The sequence below is a fragment of the Excalfactoria chinensis genome, chromosome 3 (genome assembly GCF_039878825.1).
Source record: "Excalfactoria chinensis isolate bCotChi1 chromosome 3, bCotChi1.hap2, whole genome shotgun sequence".
NCBI classification, from domain to species: domain Eukaryota; kingdom Metazoa; phylum Chordata; class Aves; order Galliformes; family Phasianidae; genus Excalfactoria; species Excalfactoria chinensis.
In genome coordinates, this window is record NC_092827.1 from 77,250,202 (window position 1) to 77,266,039 (window position 15,838).

The 15,838-nt window shown below is 36.4% G+C and overlaps 1 protein-coding gene across 1 annotated transcript in view; it reads right to left on the reverse strand.

Moving 5' to 3' along the window:
• The window catches only part of BTBD9 (BTB domain containing 9), a 101,468-nt gene that overhangs the window by 8,927 nt on the left and 76,703 nt on the right, over positions 1–15,838 (reverse strand). The window contains exon 10 of the mRNA XM_072331403.1: positions 14,027–14,134. Coding sequence (XP_072187504.1) covers positions 14,027–14,134 — 108 coding nt within the window. The remainder of the gene's footprint in view (positions 1–14,026; positions 14,135–15,838) is intronic.

Genomic DNA, 15,838 nt, shown 5'->3' on the forward strand with positions numbered 1-15,838 from the left:
GAAGTTCTTGAGAACAGTCTGTGCTTTCCAGGCCTTTAAAAGAGATTTTGTTTTCTGTGACCAGAAAAGGAAAGGAAAGGAAAAGGAAAAGGAAAAGGAAAAGGAAAAGGAAAAGGAAAAGGAAAAAGGAAATGGAAAGGAAAAAGAAGCCTCAATGGGGACCACAGAATGGAATGCATATATATATATATCATCATCATAGTATCATAGCATCGTGCGAGTTGGAAGGGACCTTAGAGATCATCGAGTCCAACTCCCGGGATTCGAGCCTTCTGTGTAGCAGAGCGGCACTTCTACCCCCTGCTCCACAGGGGGGGATTCGAACCCGGGCCCCCTGGTGTTGCAAACGGGAATTCTACCGCTGCGCCACCGGAGGCACACTATATATATATATATATATATATATATATATATATAGTATTTCTGAGGACTGGTCAAAAATCACTGCTAGATGACAGCAAGAAGGATTGAGAGAAAGGCCTGTGCAGATCCTTTGAGAATGCTTATCTAGACCAGCAACTCCAGGAATCTCTTTAGTTCTTCCCTTCATTTCTTCTATACTGCTGTTATTTGGATTTGATTATAATCACCCTTTCCATAATTCCAGAACACTCTATAATACATTAAAAAACAGAAGAATTTTTGAAAAAGAATGTGAGATTAGAACTAAGATTGGGTTTTCTGTAAATGTGGACCTAAGAATATTTACTATTATGTTCATTTTGTTCCTTTCTCACTGGGGGAAAAAAAAATCCCAAAATGTTAAAATTATACACAACTTGCAGAAGAGTTATTAAGATTCAAGAATGCTGCCACCAGAGAATTAGCACTTGATGAGATAATGAGAACATCAGGTCTCTTAATTTATTTCCTTAGCAAAAAGAAAAAAGCAAAGTAGAAAACGAAAAACTGTTTTGGAAAAAGTCTCTTTGGAAATAAAGAAGATAAACCTTCGTCACTAAAATACTGCAGCAATTTTTACTATAACAGAACATTTGAAAACATAATAGAATCTCACAGAATCATAGAATCATAGAATCACAAGGTTGGAGAGGACCTACAGGATCATTTAGTCCAACCATTCCCCCCCCACCATTGCTACCACAAGCCTCTAAACCATATCTCGTAGCTCCTCATCCAGACGCCTGTTGAACACTGCCAGGGACAGTGACTCCACCACCTCCCTGGGCAGCCATTCCAGTGCCTGACCACTATTTGTGAGAAAAAGTTTTTCCTTATGTCTAATCTAAACCTCCTCTGGTACAACTTGCAGCCATTTCCTTGGGTAACATTGATATATACAAGGGAATGGAAATATAATTTATGTAGCATAACTATACCCATATGGGAAGACAGATAACTGACAAAAAATATCATGACTGATGTGCTCTCTTTTTATACTTTTTGCTGATGAAATAAATTCAGTCAGACTTCTATTTATGTATGAAGCTGTAACAACCGTCTTCAGAGGCATTCCTCAATTAAACAAAATAAATCCATAGCAATCCTTCAGTTTCTTTTTAATTTTCTTACTTTACTGCAAGTTACACTTTTAATGTAATTTCAGTTTCTCCATAAAATTTGTATTTTTTTTGCAAAGGTTCAGTCAAACCATGAATATTTGCTTATTTTCTTTCCTCACAAGAAATGATCCTTCTATTCTCTTAATCGCTTTTACAAAAAAATTCAGCAAATTCAGTGAGTGTCTCCAGTATTCATGCATACATATGTCACTGCATTCAAGGAACAGCAGCAATAAGACTTGTCTAAAGCATCCCTATTTTTGGTCTGGGATTAGACACTTCTGTAAAATAAGAGTCATTTCTTCACCATAGCTGCCCAAGCAAACAAACCTTTCAAGCTAATGACAGTGCTTTCTTTCCCATTATCTGACATTCTCACCTTTGGACTTCCTGTATTTGTATATTCTTTATTAGTGATTAGTGATTTCTCAGCGTTTAGCTTTTTTCAATATTCAGGGAGTGTAGATGGTTTGTTTTTTTCTGCTTTCATACCCACCTTGGTGTCTGATTCTTTTGGGATTTGCTGCTCAACCTACAGCAGCCTTCATCATCACTTTAAGATGGTCACCTCTAAGATAACACTAGGGACTATCAGCATACTCAGACTCATAACAGGGTCCTCAAGATGAAATGCAGCGCTTTGGTTTGGCCAGCAAAGGTCTCCTGATAACTTAGCTCAATTTTTGAAAAGAAATCAGCCCTGCTACAGCCCTACAGTGTTTTATTTAACACTCTACATCTCACCTCTGCCATCCAGCTTCTACCTCTCTTGTTCTGCCTGGCTCCCCAAAGGAGATGCAGTAATTGATGATTAGCATTCCTAAGCCATGCTTGCATCTTGCGAGCCTGTCATATTTAATTACATTTTAACTATACTCGTCTTCTATAATAGACTGAACATAATTTAGATAATTATCTTTTGCTCTCTTATTCTCTGACTCTGCCCATCTTACTTAGAACTCCTTGCAGTGAAAATCACTTTCTCTGCTCAAACATATAAACAGACTCTTGGGCAACATGCTTTCATCTCTCCAACAGCTGTCAATGAAAACTCAATGGCTCTGTGCATCCCACAACCTATTCACTATATTCTATTCTCAGTAAGAAGAAAATCATTAGAAACCACTCTACTTTCACTGTTTTTTTTTTTTTGCTTTTTCTATATTAGCCTACTGCAAGAAGAATGCAAGAAAAACTGATGTCCGGGTAAATTATAATAATAGCTTGCCACTGCTTAAGCCATCTATAGCTTTAAAATTGCAATTCACCTCTTCAAGAATTTAATGGCTTTTCTCAGCATTTAAAATTCTTGCCTAGTTATCTCTATGAAAAATAGATCTTTCTACAGATTTATTATATAGAATGTGATATAAATAGTGACTCATCCCATTTATTTTCTCCTCTTCCAGAAGGAACAAATTAAGAAAGAAGTGGAAGCTTATCTTTTATTGAGATTTTCTAATGATCCAGTGGCATTACAAAAATACTACAACACTGTGGGATCACCAGAGCAGCACTGATTATAGTTGAAACCAAATTCAGGCCAAAGACATAGGAGCAAAGAGAAAGATATTATTTGTAACCAAAATTCATCAAGATATAATAAACACATCATATTCATTTCCTGGCTTGTCTTAGGCTAACATTGTGAGTTCTGTGTGTGCATACTGCAGCTTTTCCAAAATGTCATACAACCTCCATTTTTCGTTCCTTCCTCCAAGAATAAGCAAGAGAGTTGAAAGAAAAAGCAGAAATGAACAACTCACCTTGACAAATTTAAACTGTCAACAAGTAGCCTACATTTTGCTTTCTAATGCTTAACCGCATATGTCTAATTCTGTAAGTGACAAAACACTCCTCAGCTTATTTGGCTGTGGAATTCTTCAGTGATGACTACAACTTTTTAAACTGAAATCCAGTATTCATTGTGATGAATGAGGAGACATTTGCAAAATGAGATGAAAGGAAAAGAGTAGTTGTGTTTACTTTCCACACATCAGTCTGATGACTGTACTGAAAACAAGACAGCAAGCAAGTAACTAGCCAAATAAAAAGCTGTGTACACCTGTAAGCAACCAAACAGAGACAGGAGTAGTATTGTAGTAGGTATTGCATGGTAAGTATTACATTTCCTGATTTATTAACAAATACTATATTTGCCTCTGCTAAGGAGTACCTAACAATACAGGTAAACGCACTGAAAATGCTATAATGGTTATTGCTATACAGACTTTTTCTTTATAAAATAATAAGAAGATCTACAGCCACCTCATAAACTGCCAATGAAAAAAACATGTTTTTCATTATAGCAGTACTAAACAATAAAGCAAAATAAAACTGCTCCTGCTAAAACTGTCATTAAACAGCATATTAATTCAGAGCGTCAAAGCCATAAAGACCTAAAACTGGGTTTCCATGTATTCCATCAGGACAGCACACTGACAAAACAAGGACACGAGGTAGAAGCTTGAACTGACAGCTTGTCTTCTGCTGCTCACTTTGAAACAGGGCCAAAACCTACCAAATAATAATACACTATTTCTACTTATGTTATAGTCCTCTGAAGGGATAGCAAATATATCTTATTCAGCTTACTAAGGAAAAAACAAAACACCCAATGACTGGCAATACTAATGGCAGTGGAAATGAAAGTGGCTAAGGGAAATATAATGAGCCTAGAATAAATACAAGAATATTAAAAACCAAGAATCTGTCACAGTGCTTGTTACATAAGTGCCTTGTATATTTAATACACATAATGCTACCTCTCTTGGTAAAACTTCCCTCAGGAGTTTTTATTCTAAGTGTAATTCCTGTAAGGAACAGACATAATTTTGAAATAATCTGAAGAAAATATGTAGATATTTCTGTCGTTATGGTTGGTCCTTCCCACTGCTATGACAAATCCAGACAAAATACCTGTATAATTGTGCATCTTGTATCTGTAATAACACTTCACTAAAACACTAAAAACCTTTTATTGTATATGATTTATTGGAGAAAATGTGAGCTGGATAAAGCAGATTAAAAATTCTGATGTAAAATATATTTAATGAACAGACTCCTAGTATGAGACTGCTTATAGCTCTGCTTTTGCAGCCTCAGTGCTTACGACTTGCTATTTTATAAACAATATTACATTAAATAACATTAAAAAATAGTGAAATTAAGCAACAGTAAAGCTAAAAGTAGGTACTACTTTCCATATACATCCACACACTGATACAGGCATCCAATTACACTTCTGCGTTGCACAGGCTGCGTACTCACTAATTTAGCTTGCTTTGGCATTTTGGACATTTTAATAGGATATTTGTCTATATTTCTAGAAACATAATTTATATCCTAAAATCTTTCCAAAAAATGAAATTATTAGCAAATTGCTGCCAAATGTCTGACAAAATGCCACAAGCCAAAATTTTATGCTGCATCAAGAATGGTGTTTGTGTTATCTACACCCACATCCTTTCTAGATGGAGGCTGCGGACTTAAGTATCTTGACCTACAAGTTCATTTTATCTACAAACTTTTCTGTACATTATAGCATACAAGCGGAAGACAAGCATGCACAATCAATCCTAAACGTTGAATTGCTTTTGTTGTGTTCACTCATTACCAATATTTATTGCTTCTCATGTTCATTTAGATAGAGAAGATAATGAACAGCCATCCAACACATGAACACACCCAGTAATACAACTAGTGGGCTGCTCTTCACTGTAAAGACTTGTTACTCCTGTAATCCTAGAACAGTTTGTAAACTATTGTTATTATATAGCTGTTCACACAAATGGAATAGCTGATTAACAGCAAATACATACAAATATTTTTAGGGATAGAAGACAGAATCATGCCCTCTATTAATCAGTTCCTTTGTAGCATATAGAGTAACACTGTATTTATCGCTCTTCTCTCTTGCATTCCCATGGGCACCACTTCATGGACCACTCATAAAAACTTCACGTTTACAGCAACTGCCCTTCTATTATTGTCGATAACATCTAATTGACATGTCAAACCTCCACGGAATGCAGTAAATTGAACCACAGCCTCTAACAAGAATGAAACAGTGGAAAAAAAGTAAATCAGCATGTGCCTTCTTATAACAGCAATATAAACATACAGAGGTTTGCTAATGGAAGGCAGGAAAACTATAGCCCTTTATCCTACCAAACTGAATTATCTATTAACCTCAAGGTCAGAAAACAAAGCCTGCTGAGTTCAGACTCAAACTTGCATGGGCTGCCTAGAAAAAAATTGTAAATACATCCACGACTGCAATAATTTTAGAGATGAGACTGACGTGAATTATGACAGACAAAAACAGCAAATACAACTTTTGTTCCTGTTATAGTGCTGTAGAACAGAGACAATGAGGCTGCCCTCCTTTATGACTCTGATAAAACCAAATTTAGCATTTTGTTCCCAACGCAGTACTTTAATACTCAAGTACATAGAGACAAAGTAGAGGAAGCTGGGTGAAATTAACAAGCATCATTTTAAAAATGGAACAAATGATGGAACAGCATGGAATAAAGCCAGGCAAAATTGTTGAAATTGCACAAAAAATTAAAGGAAGCGGGCAGAATGACTTCATAAATATATAGCTGATGTGTATTAGAACTCATTAAGCAAGAAAAATTAAGTTTCCAGAGATACAAGCAAAACAATGGGATGAAATCAGGTAACACAATGTTCAGTAGTGGCATCAAGAACAACAAAATTCTCACTGTGGGAACTCGGTGTAATAGAAAAGCAAAGAGCAGAAAGGAATTAAACGGATGGAATAATATTCTAAAAAGCACACCACATCCACAAAGTACAGAAATCCACAAAGGATGAACCCATGGATACAATAATCCTTCCATTTTGTGATTCACGGATATAACTTGCCCCAGTAAAAATACTACTGCGAATAAATCAATGGCTTAATACTGCATACATCTTTACACAGGATATTCGTAATGCTTAAGATTACACTTGTTTTGTCCACGATAAGAAAATGCATACTTTTCCAAGCATTAATGAAATCGGATCTCAAATACCAACAATCTAACTAGGGCAAATCCTTAGAAATAAAGCAGAATGCCACATTTAGCATAAGATGTAATGACATCTGTCTGGCCCCCTGACTATACAGGGAGATGTCAGCACTTGCTATGTTTAATGACTTTGCCTGCAAGAATGGAAAACTGCAGACAGAATAGTAATTCAGCATCTTGTTCATGAACTTTTGGGCATCTCCTGTTTACTGGGCTGTTAGATGACCTTATGCAATAATCAATATCAAAGTAAACAAACACATCTGCAAAACAACATTTAAGTATTAGATATTCATTTTGAATCTCAAGCAGAAAAATGGGCCAGTTTCATAGGAGATCTATTACTTGCATGACTTTTTGTAGTAATATTTATTCATAAAGGTGCTGAGAGGGTGCATGTGTATGCATTCAGGACTATGCATTCATACGTAGACATTTTCAAAGGAGAATATTTTCAGCCTCAGTGAGTGCAACCCAGTGTACTGCCACAGTACATATGTAAGGATCCTTCTATAGGATAAAAAGAAACAGGCACTGCTGATACTATGGGTAATATTGGGTATTGGTTGTATTCCCTCAGGCAGAACTGAGCTAACATCCAAATTGATGTCAGTGATATTGTGATGTTTTCTTCACTGTCCTCACAGCAACATGCTGAGAACACAGCAGTCACGTGGAACAGCACAGCAAAGCAAAAAAAGCTACACAACCTTAAATGCATAGAGCGTATGCAGAGCTGCAGCTAAAGAAGCAAATGGTAAAGCATTCAAAAGAGACATATGCTGCAGCTAACACCACCTTGCTATTCTTTTCAAGGCCTATTTAATGATTTGAAAACCTTCTTGTGATCCTGAGTCTTTGTTGGGAGACATAACTTAAAAGAAGCTAGACCTTTCTTAATCAGACTAGACTCAGCTAAAATAAAGGCCAACAAATTAAATGCTAGAAGCAGAACTTAAACACTTTGGAGTGCCTCCTAACATTCTGAACTGGTATACAACTCTGGTTCCTGTCTGTGAAATCTTATTTTTTTGTGCTTAATAAGGCAAGTCTTATTTTTTCTTTTGCTTTATGAGGATCTTACAAAATATGAGCATATAAAACACTAAATAAAATATGTACTTAATGCCTCGTTTGGCTCAATAATTACACAAAATGACCCTCAATATGTCTAACTTGCTTCAGCAGGCATTACTAGCAGCATAATGAACGGACTAATGAGAGCCCTCAGTTCATTTCTGCAAAGTGCAACTTGAAATTGAGCTTAACAACGTAGCAATTTCCAGACATGCTGCTTAACTATATTTCATCTTTGTATCATATGAATGTATCTGCACAAAGTTCTGCAAGTCTGGAGAAGACATTTGGATTACACAGAGTTGCTGTGAAATTAGCATCATGTAAAATACAATGAACTGTGGTTGAAGTATATTCTGTTTGACATAAGAGGTACAAGAACATTTTTTACTATGAAATTAAGTCCATGTAAAATAGGAAAAGCTGTGGTTCAAATACATTGTTAAATACAGTAGGTACAAGAACATCTCTTTTCATCCTGCTCCACTCTGCTACTTAGCAGCTCAGGTGTGAGAATGAAGAATTATACAAAAAAGAAACTTTTTGCAATCTAGGTATGACAGGATAATACATGCACGACAGACTAATGGGAAACAACAGAAAAAAACTTAGCATATGGAGAGCTGGAATAGCAGAATGGCTTAGAAGAGCTCAAGAGCTTTTATTATGGCACAAAACAGTCATATGAAAGTGGTTAAGGAGAAAACAGTGGTTGAAAGTGGAGGCAAGTAAATGCTGCAGATGAGATCACAGACTGCACTGGAGGAATTGGGGAACAGGAGTTAAAAACTGCAGCTTGTGCCCAAGTATTAGGAACTACCTATTTCACAGAATCATAGAATGGCTTGGGTTGGAAGGGACCTCAAGGATCATTGAGCTATGAGTTTGTAACACATGCTGCATGCAGTTATGAACAAGGGTATTCACACTCTTCAAATATTACCTCTACAGCAAAAGAAATGTTTACACCATAATAGAGGTTACAAAGATTTCACAAATGTACATACAGGAAAAAAAGAATGAGCAAAATTGAGTTTGCCACTAGCATTTTGCAGAACTGTTTTCTTAGTTTGTGCTCTCAGACAACATAGAAAACCCTCTATTACGCATTCAAAAAGCTGTTTAGAACAGTTAAATGCAAAAAGTGTTTTCAGCCTTAGATCTCTCCAGTGTGTTCTCCAGCTGCGATTTGTTATCAAAGGAAATATGCAGTGTCTGAAAACTGGAGATGCTTAAAGGACATTGGTGTGACAAAAATCTGAAACACTGGACAAAGTTGAAAATTATTCTTGAGAAAATCCTTGAGGATGGTTAAAGAAAAACAAATCTGTTAACGAATGCTGCATCCATGCCTCAAAGGGCCAGTCACATGGAAGTATTCTAGATAGAAACTATAGAAAAAATAATTGAGGGGAACTGAGCTCAGAATTTAGATACTGAAATACTTATTACATTAGATAATAAACAATGGAAATATGAAATTAAGTTTGGAAGCTTCTAAACATCTATCATAACAATGGTAAGCTTTGCATATCAAATAAGAAACGAGCTCGGGAGAAGAAAATACTGACATAACACAGTAAGTTATAAAGCTTCTGAAAATAGTCATACCTTCCGCAAAGAAAATGATAAATCTGTCTCTAAACAACCATATAGACAGTTGATATCAATTGCTATAGAACTGCTTATAAATAAAACTATATTAGAGTATTAGATTCCTTTTTCTCCTACTGGGAAACTGAACATAATACATCTGCTATCATGGATCAGATCCATTTTACAGTAAATATACATGAGAACATTCAAAATGATACTCAGTTGATAACCTTCATGACAGCCTGTTGCATATTTGTCTTTACAGGGCTTATTTTATCAAAAGAGTCATTAACTCTGAGGTTTGATCTCCAGCGGCCTTTAGATCTTGTCTTTCATTTGACTTTCAGCTTTTTTGTCAGCACATTTTTCTAACAAGTGCAATTCTCTACTGTCCAACACTAACACACTCAAGCCAACTTATCATACATGTTTTAAAAAGTAGAATGAAACGTGACTGTTTTTCATTGCTGTCACACTGGGTTGAGAAAAGCAGTTTATTGTGGATATCAAAGAAAGAAAACATCTACATAGAGCGTTTTAAAACTGACAATTACACAGCCAGTATGCATTAACTGGCACTCACTTAGGGGAGGAAAGCAAGCCTCCCTGTGAAGATAATAAACATACCATTTCTGTCTTCAGCCTTTTAAAACTGTGAGAGGTGAGGAAGTTAGGAATACTCTGTCACATTCTACCTTTGAGCACTGAACTATTAATTTATACAACATACTACATTAAAAATACTATTAAAACAACCCAAAGTGGCATAACGAGAGTTTAAAGGGAAACTTCATAGTTCAGTAGACTGCCAAAATCAATATATCCTTTTGAAGCCAAATTCAATTTAATTTTCTCAATTGTTTTTTGCCACTTGCTGATCATCAAAGATGTCTCTGTCAAGGTCTGAGCCTTAGTGGGTCATCCAACCCCTTGTGCCAGAGATGTAGCAAAACGATTTGGTGAACTCACAAAACACTTGCAAGGCTGCACACTAATAAACGACTTCAGCGAAAGATTTTAACTCCACTGAAAGATTATGCAGACAAAGGCAGGCAGCAAAGAGCAAAGCAAACAGCTCTTATCCACATGTCTTTGAAGAGAGAAAGAGCGAATAGAGAATATTACTAAGAAAGTAAATTTTTTCATTGCATGTATTCTATCTCTTTGAATGTGGGCCCCTGTGAAATTCAGTCTGAAGTTTTAATTCTATCCACTTTGATTCACTACTGCAGCAGTAGCAAGTTATTTTTCTAGAGCCTGCTGAAGGATATTTAATGATGTAATGCAAGGATGAGTAAGCTCAGGATTTCAGGGCACTATCGCCTACCTAGAATTCACTCACATATCTAAGATCTATGAAAGAAACAGATAATTTGAGGTATACTTTTTGGAAGGTGTTTGCATTTCAGTCTCGCAAAAAAAATACACATATAGTGTTATTTCGTAACAGTAGACTTGTTGCTCTGCAAAGCAGCCAAGCAGACAGTCTGAGTCCCCCGCAAGGACTTATCTCTTGGATGTCTTTTTTTTTTTAAGCAAAACTGCATAAGCCTGAGTAATTTCAATTTTTATACTTCTAAGGGCTGGGATGTTCCAGTTTTCACCTAAAGAAGTAGGATTTGGCTGAGACAAACCACTGTTAAAACATGAATACACTTCATTTCTTCCAGGATAGATGGATGCTGCATTCATAAATATACATAGACAGAAGAGATGAGGGCATTGTTAATACCCAAGGGTGAGTCAGGCACTGCACACAAGTCTGGCTCTCACTCATCCTTGGGAAATTCCTCAACTGTTTGACTAAAAAACATTTTGAGGAAAATTCCTCTCTTCTGGAGCTGTGGTGTTTGCATAAAATACCTATGTAATCAATAGTAAAGGGAAGGACAAAGACACAACAGCACATTTGACCTAAATGTCCTATACGAAGTAAGATACCTGTACTCTGCTCATCAGGCTATAGAACACATTAGTCTAGAACACATCAGATAAAGTAGCTTAGATAAGAAGTTCAAAACTCTGCACTAGAGGAAAAAAAAAAAAAAAATACTTTTCATGCATCAGGAGTATCTTCTCCATTACCTGATAGTGGTAAACCAGACAAACCACACTATTTCTGCCTCACTGTAGCATCATTTAATTTTCTCATTTTCAACCTGCTTTAAGATTTACTTTTGCTATTTTAACTCCCAAGTGCAGAAACAAAATTAAAAAGACAGATGTGTACATATTTCTTTAAGTGACTGGTTCAATTTTCTCTCATCATTAATATGTTTCCCTTACTGTATTGAATGAAACCTTACCCAACAAGTCAGGGACTTGATTCAGTGCAGAAGTCACTGAATGATGAGTCTTCTATTCTACATTCAAATACTCTTGTGCTTCTTTGGTCGCAAGTACTGATTTTCAATATTTTTTAAGGAAATGACAGTGGTCCAGCTCCGACTCTGAGCAGTTTTGAAGCTCTGTACTTTGCAGTAACATCTTAATATGTGTAGGCTTTGGCACTTATGATATATATTCATATGCTTCTTAAATTTATGTTATGCATGTGAGTATATATATAAGTATAAATTGTATGACTATGTAAACATTACTCTGTGTATGTATGTGGTTTTGTATGTATGTTTCATGTGTTCATATGTGAATCATAGAATTGCTCAAGTTGGAAAAGACCTTAAGATCATAGAGTTCAACCACAACATAACCATACTACCCTAATGAACATCCCTGACCTAAATCATGCCCCTAAACACCACATCTAAACAAAACACATTCAGGGATGGTGACTCAACCACCTCCCTGGGGAGCCTATTCCAGTGCTTAACAACCCTTTCTGTAAAGAACTGCTTCCTGATACCTAACCTAAACATACCCTGGAGCAACTTGAGGCTATTTCCCTTCCTGTCACCTGTCACCGGTGAGAAGAAACCAACCCCGCTCTTGCTGTAAGCACCTTTCAGATACTGAAAGAGAACAATGAGATCTCCCCTTCAGCCTCCTTTTCCCCACTTTCTCCAGCCTCTCCTGGTTGTGCACATTCTCCAAGCCCTTCACAAGCCTTGTTGCCTTTCCTTGGACCTGCTCCAGAACCTCCATGTTCTTTTTGTACTGAGGTGCCCAAAACTGAACACAGTAATCAAGGTGAGGCCTCACCAATGCCGAGTACAGAGACACGATTACTTCCCTAGTCCTGCTCACCACACCATTCCTGATACAAGCCAGGATGCTACTGGCCTTCTTGGCCACCTGGGCACACTGCTGGCTCATATTCAGCGACTTGATTTAAATTGAATATGAAAAATCCTCTCAAATACAAAGAAATCACTCAAAAATTGAAGGATGGTGCTGTGGGACAGCCTACAAACCTTTCAACATACCACAGTTACAAGTGATATAGGATTGAAATATAATTACAAAGGATAAAAAACTTTCAAAAAGAAAGGTTTTACAAATGAAAATTATTCAAGTCAGTTTTTCAAAGCGACCCATTTTCCTCACAATTTTCTATTCCTTGCTAAACTGCATTGCTTTGGAGTTTATCATTTTATTTTATTTTATTATTATTATTTTTTTTTTTTTGTAAGCTTCAAGAACCAGGTTTTAGTATTTATTAAGAACAGATAGTTAGAGGCAGTGTTAGAACAGTATACATCTGTAGACTTTAAATTCAAGACTATCATTCTGTAAGCTGGATATACGCCTGTCAGAGTAAGCTAGTGAAAGTGAAGTTTCCTAACTCACATGAAAACAGTTCCTGCAGATCTGAGAACTTCCAGAGCAGTTATGTTTTGAGTCAATACCCTGAAGTATATCATGAAGGACAGCTACCTTTAGTTCAGGAATACACCTATTTTTGTCTAAGGTTAAGGGTTTCAAAAACATGGTTTGAACACAGTGAAAAGATACCTGAACTAGGATGTCAACCACCAATGTAACCTGCGTTGTCCAAGTGCTTCTTTTGATTGTCCTAAACTATTAGTACCAAAATGTAAATGTAATGCACAAAGCATTTGTGACTCTCTTTTTTCTGGTTTCAGCTTCCCAGTGCTACCACTCTTGGGGCAAACAGGATGATAATTTTTTTTCCATTGAACTGAGATGCCTTTGAGAATGATTACATTTCTTTCTCCAGACAAAAGTCAGGATTTCTGCCCATCAGTATCATGGCTCCTTTACAGGTAGTGAAGGCATGTGTCAATTTCTTCTTCACCAACACCCCTAAGACTACACTGTAACTGCATGGAACATAAATGTTAGCAATTGTGTATCAGCAGTGTTGCAATTTGGCACAAGTACAAGATGGGTGGGAGCTGTCCCCATATTAGCTAGTAACTTCAGTATTGCCCCACCAAAAAGAGAAAGTTTCTCTTTCCTTCTGGAAAACTACAAAAGTGGGGAAAGAAGAAAGGAAATAAGTTTTTTCAAAGTCTGAACGTACCTAAGGATCATCATAAGGATCATCCAGGAAATTGTATACTATTCTTCCACTCATTTCAACTCTGTAGAAGGCATTTATGTGCTTTGGTAGGGAAAAATGCATAGTACTCATCTGTCTCTTTACAAATTGATTCTGATTTGAAAGTCAAGATATTTCGCCAAACACAATGCTACAATTTTCTGATGTTGTAATTGAATAGTCTGGAATTGGTTATCTACAGGCTACTTAACCAACATTCTTTTCACAGTTGAGAAGTCATCTTTGTAAATATAGGAAAGAAAAAAAGGAAAACAATTTTTCAGGTCTGCTTTGTGTAAATAAATGGAAAAAAAAATTAAACTCACTTGCAGGAAACTTTTGTGCGATCAGCCACCATGGTCCATTGCTGTTGATTTGTTGAAACCTCTATGTAGTAGCTGTAGCTTCGATCATCACAGTCCCAAAGCAGTAACCTAAGTATGAAGAAGCGTTTGAGTGATAAGTAAAACAAATGTCAAACCAAGATGATTACTTATGTTTCCTAGTGCTGCACTTCTGCCTCTTAATTCTTTTTTATATTTAGCTGTTTCTTCTGGAATGTGTCTCCAATGCTCAGGAAGATCTTTATTGTTTTTGTCATCACAATGTTATCTGTATACTCATTATCCTATGGCTAGTAACTGACTTGCAATAACCATCTTACTAACACCATTCTATGACATTCACCCAATTACTTCTAATTTATTTGAAAGTCAGTAAATGAACTAATCTATTTGGCAAGTGGCATTGCCTCCTTTAAACGTTAGTCAAAGATCTTTTTTCAAAGGTCAGTTTAAAATGGGAAAGATAAAAAGATACTGCTGACTGAGAGGATTACACTGTCTTCTTAACTGTACTTTTCTTTTTCTTTTTCTTTTTTTAATATATAAGAATTTTTTATTTTTTATTTTTTAAAGACAAGATTAAAAAATGGGAAGTTTCAGTTGTAGTTTATCATAATATAAGAAAGGCATGGAATTCTTGAGAAAATTGCTTAGGCAAAAAGAGAAAGAAGGTCTCAAAGGACCCACTCCATATGCATCCTCACAAATGTGCATTGCTTCGAGAAGTGCTCTAAATGTTACAGTCAACAGCCTTCAAGTTCCATCCTTATCTCACATAAAAGATCAAAAGCATCAGGAATGTGATTTAACCTAAGTATATAATTTTCAAAAAACTTATGTCAAATACTGTATCCTCTCCATTCTTTCCCCTTACATGGGGATTCTCTCTCTTGTAATAGATGTCAGAATATCCCAATTTGGAAAAGGCTCACAAAGATCACTGAGTCCAACTCCTGGCTTCAGATTGCACCACCCAACATTCAAACCCAGTGTCTGCAAGTGTTGTCTAAACCCTCCTTGAATTCCAGAAGCTTGGGACAACAACTGCTGCCCTGGGCAGCCTGTTCCAGGGCCCAATCACCCTGTGGTGAAGAACCTTTCCCTGACACAGCTCCATGTCATTCCCTCAGGTACCTTTGCTGTCACTAGAGAGCAGAACTCAGTGCTGCTATTAGCTTCAGTTTAGAGCAATCTGGTTTAGTTCTCTATTTCCCATTTTGGAATCCTAGCACCCAAAGTGGAATTGGGTCTACAGGACAGCCAGAGTTTAAATAAACTCCCTCAGTGCCCTCAACTAAGCCCAGCTCATTGATATTATCAAAAATAATGAGCCATCAAAAGTAGCCTTAAGAAGCTCAAACAAAACACTTAACAGAAGCCTTTTTGTACATGTGAATACTCTTCGCAAATGAAAAAATTCAGAGCTGACAGAAAAAATAAAAATAGTTTCCCCCAGCAACATGTAAGACTAAACTGAAAAAAAAAAAAAAAAAGAAACAAAATCCAACGCCTGGGGCCTCATCAGATCTTCCCCATTCTGCTTTTCTACAGCTAGAAGGCATCCAAATGCTGAAGAGACTGAATGAAGCACACTTTCTGCTTTAAAAAACAAACAATCGAACAAAAAGTTTATTAGTTAAAATCTACAATCTGTTAACTACTTATAATAGATGCTGAATTGATTTAATATCTATGTTTAGACAAAGCCTTCCAAATGTCAGAAAGACAGAGAAGAAAAGAATGTACATAAATTTGTTTTCTTTTAAATGGTTGCTAAAATGTAGCTAATTATGA